This window comes from Trematomus bernacchii, unplaced genomic scaffold, assembly GCF_902827165.1.
Source record: "Trematomus bernacchii unplaced genomic scaffold, fTreBer1.1, whole genome shotgun sequence".
In the NCBI taxonomy this organism is placed as follows: domain Eukaryota; kingdom Metazoa; phylum Chordata; class Actinopteri; order Perciformes; family Nototheniidae; genus Trematomus; species Trematomus bernacchii.
The window spans coordinates 3,630,300-3,639,220 of NW_022987564.1; the positions used below are offsets into that span (position 1 = coordinate 3,630,300).

An 8,921-nucleotide genomic window follows, 5' to 3' on the forward strand; every position below is an offset into this window, starting at 1 on the left:
CACAGGGCTTCTTAACATTTAACAACCTATTAATGTGTCATACCCACTTAACGGGAAGAAACTCAGCTAACTGATGATATGAACCATTTTAGCTAAACAAAACACAAGGGTAACACCAAGCCTCTGAATTAGCACTAAGCGAAAGAGTACGGTAGCGATATTGTATACTTCATGCTATCTGCACAAACTATATATCATATGAAAGCTGAGATTCCACAGATTCCATTGGTATATGTATCATCACTGTACGACCAAAACTCACGGCAGTGAAAGCCAGGAAAGACAACACACAACTTCACTTTACGGGGCCAAAACGGCAAATACGTCTTACCTTTGCTGTTTTCTGATCAAAAGTTGTGTTCAATGGCATTAAAACGCATATAAACGCTGCTGAAGGTTAATCCAATGTCTCTGTGTCACTTTGAAATGATTACTGATAATCCATCATCATATTTATGGCAATAAACCTATTTTTCATATAGAGTGTATGAGAGCTTTCGGTTTTGGGCAAACTGCGTGCGCATCATTCTCACTCCTCAATGGTAATGTTTAGGTGGATTTAGGAACCCCCCCCCCCCTCGATTCGATTGGCTCTAACGGTTAAAAAGTGGTGTCAATCATCAAAATCGACCAATGGGTTCCAGAGATACGGCAAATCCAACCAAATGACCCCAGAGGTGGGGTTTTGTTTCTAAACCTCTCTAAAAAGGTCACATTTCTCTTGTTTTGCATCAATCTTGATAGAGGGTACTTATATGTTATAGTTTGGATTCCTAAAGGTTTTTGGCTACTATCCCATCATTCAAGGGTGGTTTTTCAGTATTTGGACGGAAACTATCATTTACATTTTTTTACTATGTTCAATCTGAATTTACTTTAAAATAAAAAACTGACTTCACTACATCTAACTCACAGGTGTATCATTGCTTTGGGAAAAAATATTATTAATTTACCCCTTTTAGAAGTGAAGTTATAGTAATTTGTTCTGGGCATGTCATTTTCGAGTCTGAGGCCTGAAAAACAGGCTCGGGGCTTAACAGGTTAAAAACTACTAGGACAGTAGTTTTATTGGTGGTATGGTCAGTAGAAATATTTAACAAAAGAGAAAAGGGTGGTCTTTCAAAGCATTAGCTCTTTGCTGTCAGTTTTAGAAAAGGTAGGCAAAAGGTGTAGAGCAGCAAATTGGCCACGAGAGGGAGACTTCACACTGACAGAGCAGGTTGTGTAAGGTCAGCTGATCCAACAAAGCACAGCATACTGTAAGGAGAAGGCGAGATACATCTCATGTTATAGGGACAGTGGAGTCTTTGACAGTATTGTTAAAGTACTTAAACTGTGTAAATAAACCACTATTACTGCAATAATAAAACCTTTATTCAAACCTTTACCTGTGTATTGTATGGTATAGTTCATTCAATCAAACAAATTTGATCAGAATCAGAATCAGAATACCTTTATTAGTCCCACAGAGGGGAAATGTACGTAGTTACAGCAGAAAAAATGGCCACAGACAGCTTAATGTTACATATGTTACATGCATTAAAAAGTACTAAGTTATGATATAATAAAAAATATATAATAAAAAATTACATAATTTTCTAAATACACATCCTGTAACAGTTCTTAGGACAGTTCTTAGGACAATATAGTTTTTCCCAGTATAGTAGTAAGCACATACAAACTTAGATGGAATTATGTACAGTACACTAACAATAAGTAACTTAAATAACTAACAATAATAATAAAAGTTGTTTTATGGATGCATTTTCCATCCATTTGAACATTGCTCCTTGATCATGTAATGCACTTGATCGAATGCCAGACTATTATCCTTTAATGATTCACACCATATGTAGCTGATCATGTGTAAATGTCTTATAATGACTACATTCTTTGAAAGGTCCCTGTCAAGTCATACTTAAAAGCTTGGTGCACACTAGCTGAACATTTTAAAAATAAATTGGGGTTACCTTTAGGCTCATCAATTGGTCCCGCAGTCATTCATTCTGGGTCTGTGACTTTTTTTCCTATAGTAACATCATGAAATTATTAAATACATTTGAGCTCCCTGAAGACAACATCACCACAAGCAACTATGAGGAGGCCTTTAATAGTCTCAACAGCTCTTATCCTGACATAGTTCTTGGATTGGACATCAAAACTTGTGACATGCAGAAACTTCTGAGTGAGGTGACTATATTGATGAATATCTGCCAAAGTGCCAGTTATTAGTCCCACAGAGGGGACATTTACGTAGTTACAGCAGAAAAGATTGCCACAGACAGCTTAATGTTACATGCATTCAAAAGTATTGAGTTATGATATAATAAAAAATATAATAACAAATAAAAAGTTACATAATTTTCAAAATACACATCCTGTAACAGTTCTTAAGACAGTTCTTAGGAGAATAGTTCTTCCCATTATAGTAGTAAGCACATACAAACTGAGATGGAATTATGTTTGTAGTGTTCATACAGTACACTAACAATAAGTAACTTAATGAACTAATAATAATAATAAAAGTTGTTTTATGGATGCATTTTCCATCCATTTGAACATTGCTCCATGATCATTTAATGCACTTGATCGAATGCCAGACTATTATCCTTTAATGATTCACACCATATGTAGCTGATCATGTGTAAATGTCTTATAATGACTACATTCTTTGAAAGGTCACTGTCAAGTCATACTTAAAAGCTTGGTGCACACTAGCTGAACATTTTAAAAATAAATTGGGTTACCTTTAGGCTCATCAATTGGTCCCGCAGTCATTCATTCTGGGTTGGTCTACAAGGCAATACAATTAAATTACCCACTTAAGAAGTCCTCATTGAGTCCTATCAAATTATTAACTGTTTTGATTTGAATTATGTTAGAGGAGTACTTGAATGGAAAAATGTAGGATGCAATGTAGGATGCAACGCCTCTTGTCTTTCAAAGTCTCAGACGTTCAACCATAACTGAGATTTTTGTGTTCTGCCTTTGACCTGCACAGTGTTTATTGTGTAGTAAATGTATGAACCACGAGGATTTGGAAATGTATGTCAGCCAGAATTTAAATTATGTCTAGAAAGTAGAGTTCACCCTCTTAGAGGTTGGGCCTCAAGATTAGATAATAAAGCAGGAGCCACCTAAAGACCCTTACTGCAGTTGGTATAATGTTATTAGTGCTGAATCTGAAACAAGCACAGGTTTTCCATCTTTCTTCAGGTGCAATCCACTCAATGAGAGCAGTTAAAGGCAATTTCGGGGGGAACCCTCTTAACAATTCTCCTCAGATAATCTCTCTTCATAATGTTCTTAAAGCAACCAGTGCGAGAATGACTCAGGTCTCAGGGTCACTGTTAATGCCTGAACCTCGGTTTACTTCGTTATCTGCCCCATTATCAGCCTCAGGGACGAACAGCAGTAAGACCATGTGAGAGGGAGCTTAACATTGGGTAAAAGGCCCAGTGCTCCTATATTAGCAAGTCAATTTAAACCTAGGGAAATATTGAGGTGAAGGGACAGTGGCAACTTCTGTGTCAGTATTGTAATTCTATAGTTTTTGACTGAATGAAATGACTAACCGGGAGTGCAAGAATAGCAGAGGGTGCATGGGCTAATCTTTGAACCACACTAGATAAAGTAAAAGGTCATAAACCAGTTTAATATTGCAGAGTGCCGAGTGCCTTCACTTTGACTTCCGAGAAGGATAGTGTAACATCTAATCTTCAGTAGTGTCGCCATGAAGCTGGTACTTCCAAACCCAGGTTTGGATGACAGGATCCCTAGCTATGATGATCTGGAGAGGATGGATAAGGAGGAGGCTGGGGACAGGCCCAAGTGGGACAACAAAGCCCAATACATCCTAACCTGTGTGGGCTTCTGCATTGGGATTGGCAATGTGTGGAGATTCCCTTACTTGTGTCAAAGTCATGGAGGAGGTAAGCTCAGATGAAAATTGGAAAGGAACACCTTACCATCTTGGACTGTCAATTCTTGAATAATGGTTGACAGATTATAGTGTGTTTGAGGTGCTGGGAGTATCCTATATTCTGTATGTTAAAAAGTATTTATCCTAGAGACTTATTTTACTAACTAACAAAATACACATTACATGTTTTATCTAATACAGCTGTGTCAAGCTCAATTTCATCGCGGGCCACATCAGCATTATGGTTGCACTCAAAGGGCCGGTTGTAACTTTAAGACTATATAAAAATACATATATAAATATTTGATATATATAAACGTATGTATTATATTACAATATTTCCTCTGCATTGGATTATTATGGGATAGGGTAATAACTTAATAATTAACTACGTCTGAATGCAGAAGTCTAGGGCAAATAATTGGAAGTCTCTTCAGTGAGAATGTCACTTCTTTTTTTTAAAGCCAAATTATGTAAAAAATGTGAAATGTTGAAGCAAAAAAGTTTAATTCTGAGAAAAAAGTCAAATTCTGAACAACATTCATATTTGAGATGCATTGTGGGACATGTTTATGGGCAACGTGCTTCTGTAAATCGGCATGTAACCGTATAATAAACGTATTATATTCTTTCAGAGCTCTTGTGGGGCCACATTAAATGAAGTCGCGGGCCGGATTTGGCCCCCGGGCCTTGAGTTTGACACCCCTGATCTAATAACTCTTTTAACTTTCAAAAGATTAACTTGTAATCTAACAACTGAATCTGGTGATTTATGAATGGCATAAATACAATCTGGGTTTCTTTGATCTTTTATCAAAGTATACACACGGATTAGTGCACAGTGAATGTTAACGCAAGTTTAATTGGAGGAAAAACGTTATGAACCAAGAGGCCCAGGACAGATGTTGCAGTTACCAATAAACGACAAACACAACTCCAACTGTGAGCAACAGTCAGGGAGACCCACAGAGCAGGAAAGGTAGGCAGGCAGAGCAGGTGGGGTTTTGACAGGGGTAACTAAATAATATAAGTATTCATTGTCTGCAGACAGAGCCATTTAAAATCAAAGCTTAGATTTTCTGCTTAGGCATTTTCATAGTTAGGCTGCTGAAAAGGCTCATGATTGTCATACTGTAAGCGCAACACTAGAGTTGTGTAAATATGTTTCTGATAATAATAATAATACTTTTTTAGGTGCCTTTTTAATTCCCTACCTGATCCTGCTGGTGCTGGAAGGAATGCCCCTCCTGCTGCTGGAGTTTGGCATCGGCCAGCGTCTCAGGAAAGGCAGTGTAGGAGTGTGGAGGTCCATCAACCCTTATCTGACTGGTATTGGTAAGTTAAATAGGCTCTGAAACAAGTTGTCCAAAGCATAATAAAAACATCAGTTAATAATTCTGTACTTCTCAGGTATAGCCTCCATGTTGGTGTCCTTATTGATTGGACTGTACTACAACACCTTGATAGCCTGGATTATGTGGTATCTCTTCAATTCCTTTCAAAGCCCGCTGCCTTGGACCCAGTGTCCTCTGAATATCAATGGAACAGGTTGATATAAATACAGAGATACTCATTAAGCACCAAAACCCTACTCATGATTATCCATGAATATGAATAAACACTTAAAGAGGACTGTTTCTTGCCCCTGCAGGCTATGTACCGGAGTGTGAACAGAGCTCCACAGTGGACTATTATTATTACCGAGTAACGTTGAATACTTCGGCCTCTATATCGGATTCTGGAGGAATGCACTGGCCCGTAGTGGTCTGTCTGCTAGCTGCCTGGACCTTTATATGTGTCTGCTACATGCAGGGCATTGCCACTTCAGGCAAGGTTTGTCAAACCTTCAGACACACAATATGCTTTCCTGAATAACCACTGTCCAAATGAGTAAATGCTTTTTCCCCCTTTTGTTCTTGACATCAGGCAGTGTACGTCACAGCCATCCTGCCTTACATAGTGCTGGGCATCTTCCTGATCAGAGGACTGACTCTAAAAGGTTCCCTTAATGGAGTAAAGTTCCTCTTCACACCAGATGTATGTATATAATTACTTATGTTAAAAAATAAGTTAAATATCTAATGAAAAAAACACATAATGTAAACCCAAATATTGCAGGTTGATGAGCTGATGAATCCAACAACTTGGCTGGATGCAGGTGCCCAGGTCTTTTATGCCTTTAGCTTAGCTTGGGGTGGTCTCATTTCCTTCTCAAGCTACAACCCTGTTCAGTAAGATATACATCACAAGCCACAAAACTATAATAATGGCAGCCGTTCTCAAACATGCTGTGTCCTTAATCATTTGTCTTTGTTTTGTTTCAACAACAGTAACAACTGCGTGCAAGATGCTGTGATCCTGTCGGCCATCACTGGCTTCACCTCTGTGTATGCTGCGACAGTCACCTACACCATTATTGGCTTCAGAGCAACAGCAAAATATGACAAGTGTATCAGTGAGTGAGTAGTCACATGATGTTGCTTTCAATGTTTTTGAAAGATAGTAGTCCTAAAAGTTCAGCATGTAAATGAACAGTACCTTTCAAGGTTTTGAAAAAGTTAAGCACATGCTTATATATAAGTTGGGGATGTTATTAGTTGCTGTTATTCATCCTGGAATGAGATTTGCCAATGTAATAGTCTCTTGGCCAGGCTAGCAGGTTTGCTGCAGAGATGACAATGTTGTACTTTAGTTCATCATCTACTTAAGTCCAGAATGAAATATCTCAGTGACCATGGAGTGCCAGTACATTTTGTACAGATAATAACAGCCCCCAAACGTTGTCTGCAAATTGCTATGGTAATCCCCAGATCTTTCAACTAACAGGTTGACATTTACGCCTTTAGATAGATGGCTTATGTCAGACGGCTGAAACCTAAATTAAAATAAGGTCACTCTATTAAAGTTTCACTTTACAATGAGTATGGACAGGATATAGAAACCAGTACATCTTTAAAAGCCATGTTAGGATTGTTTTAATATAGACAGACAAATCTGAATGTATTATTTTATGTAAATTCCAGTAAACAGGGTATATGCAGGAATCCTGAAGTCAAATGTAATACCTTTTAAGACCTTTTTTAAGACCCTTTCCATACATTTTAAGACCTCATCGCCACTTCAAGTTTTAACTGGTTACATTGGCGAAACATTTACTATATTCAGTATTGATTGTCCTTCCTCCTTATCTTCCAACCATTTGGACGCAAACTTGCATTTCCCCATAACGATGTTGTTTAACAACCGGCGTAAACGGACCTTCGCGCGCTATCAAGCAGGGAGCGTGCGATGTCCTGTTCAGATGACGTCCAACCCAACGGGAGGCCATAAATAAACTACACAGAATCACACTACACACGCAATGATTACATTCAGGCAAACTGTAGAATACAATCTCTTTGGACAATTGATATACTTATTGAAAACAAGCTACAAAATGTAATACCTTGGAAAATGCCGTTTAATACTTTTTAATAGTCTTAATTTTCGCTAAATTGATTGATTTGATTACACCCTGAGTAAAGCAGTGTTTCTTAACAGTGACATTTTTTCCCTAGAAACATCATGACATTGTCAAATACATTTGAGCTTCCTGAAGACAACATCACTACAAGCAATTACGAGGCAGCCTTGATTCGTCTCAACAGCTCTTATCCTGATATAGTTCTTGGATTGGACATCAAAACTTGTGACATGCAGAAACTTCTTAGTGAGGTGACTATATTGATGAATATCGGCCAGATTCCATCTTATTTGCTCCTTCCTGCATCATGACTTCCTTGTGTTTGTGCAGGGAGTGGAGGGAACAGGTCTGGCCTTCATCGTGTTCACAGAAGCCATCACCCAGATGCCCGGTTCTCCAGCTTGGTCCGTCCTCTTTTTCGTCATGCTTCTCTGCTTGGGAATCTCAACCCTATTCGGCAACATCGAGGGGGTGGTGGTCCCATTGAAAGATCTGAATATTATACCTAAACATTGGCCCCAAGAAGCAGTGACTGGTAACTTGTTTTGTAGTTAAACTAAGTTTAGTTTGTCTGATTCTTGTTTTAACTCATGATTCCTTGTTTTTGTGGACGTGTGTTTCAGGTGTCACATGTTTTCTGGGCTTCATCCTCTGTCTCCTGTTTGCCCAGAATTCAGGGATTTATTGGGTAACACTTTTTGACAACTTTGCTGGATCTGTTCCACTTCTGACCATTGGATTGTTTGAGATGATATCTATTGTATACATCTACGGCATAGACAGGTTAGTGCTTATTCAAAATATTTCAGCAACACATTGTCCATTTATGTTTCCTTCATCATTTATATTGATTATTGTTGTATAAAAAGGTCATACAGCATTTGTAGCGTCATGCTTAACCAATTATTGGACAAACCCCTAGGGGTATGGTTGACATATTGAAGTCCTGTTTGATTCATGACTCATTTCAAAGCGTACTAAAACCTTTTTGTGTGGCAGGTTCAATGAGGACTTGAAGTTCATGGTCGGACATAAGCCCAACATCTTTTGGCAGATTACATGGCGGTTCGTCAGTCCTCTGGTCGTTCTGGTTATTTTAGTTTTCTACCTGGTGACACAAGTCCAAAAAGAGCTCACCTACTTAGTCTGGGATGTCAACTCGGTAAGCACTCCAGCTCATAAAAGTAATCTTTGATTGTTCATAAATCAGAAATAAGCGTCCCTCCATTTGTTGACTTCTTTTTCAATGATGCTATCTTTGCTAACTAGACAAATGTTGTACCAAGCATAGTTATGATCAATGCTGTTGATAGTACATCGCATAGTGGTAACAACTTACACTGTTTTGTGGTTTACAGGACAAATTTCCATCTCTGGCATCAGTACCGTACCCTTCCTGGATCAATGCCGTCATCTTTCTTTTGGCAGGAGTCCCTAGTCTGGCAATACCTGTATATGCATTATGTAGATTTATCTTTGTTCACTGCAAGAAAAAATAAAATCCAGTTAAAGAATTAGCAAAGTTTCTGCATTGAT

At 38.3% G+C, this 8,921-nt stretch overlaps 1 protein-coding gene across 1 annotated transcript; it reads left to right on the forward strand.

Annotated features, from left to right (window-relative positions):
- Nucleotides 1-3,690: 3,690 nt before the first annotated feature.
- On the forward strand, nucleotides 3,691-8,921 carry LOC117478131 (sodium-dependent neutral amino acid transporter B(0)AT1-like). The gene is made up of 12 exons (XM_034125038.1): nucleotides 3,691-3,932; nucleotides 5,117-5,257; nucleotides 5,333-5,470; nucleotides 5,574-5,755; nucleotides 5,849-5,959; nucleotides 6,041-6,153; nucleotides 6,253-6,381; nucleotides 7,480-7,636; nucleotides 7,716-7,920; nucleotides 8,009-8,168; nucleotides 8,385-8,547; nucleotides 8,744-8,921. The coding sequence occupies exons 1-12, from the start codon at nucleotides 3,734-3,736 to the stop codon at nucleotides 8,882-8,884; spliced, it is 1,839 nt and encodes a 612-aa protein (XP_033980929.1). The 5' UTR covers nucleotides 3,691-3,733; the 3' UTR covers nucleotides 8,885-8,921.

Excerpts from the sequence above, each read along its gene's own strand:
- LOC117478131 (XM_034125038.1), top strand. The coding sequence starts at position 3,734 with ATGAAGCTGGTACTTCCAAACCCAGGTTTGGATGACAGGATCCCTAGC. Across the intron at positions 3,933-5,116 it reads GTGTCAAAGTCATGGAGGAG|GTGCCTTTTTAATTCCCTAC; the intron begins GTAAGCTCAGAT and ends ATACTTTTTTAG. Across the intron at positions 7,921-8,008 it reads GCCCCAAGAAGCAGTGACTG|GTGTCACATGTTTTCTGGGC; the intron begins GTAACTTGTTTT and ends CGTGTGTTTCAG.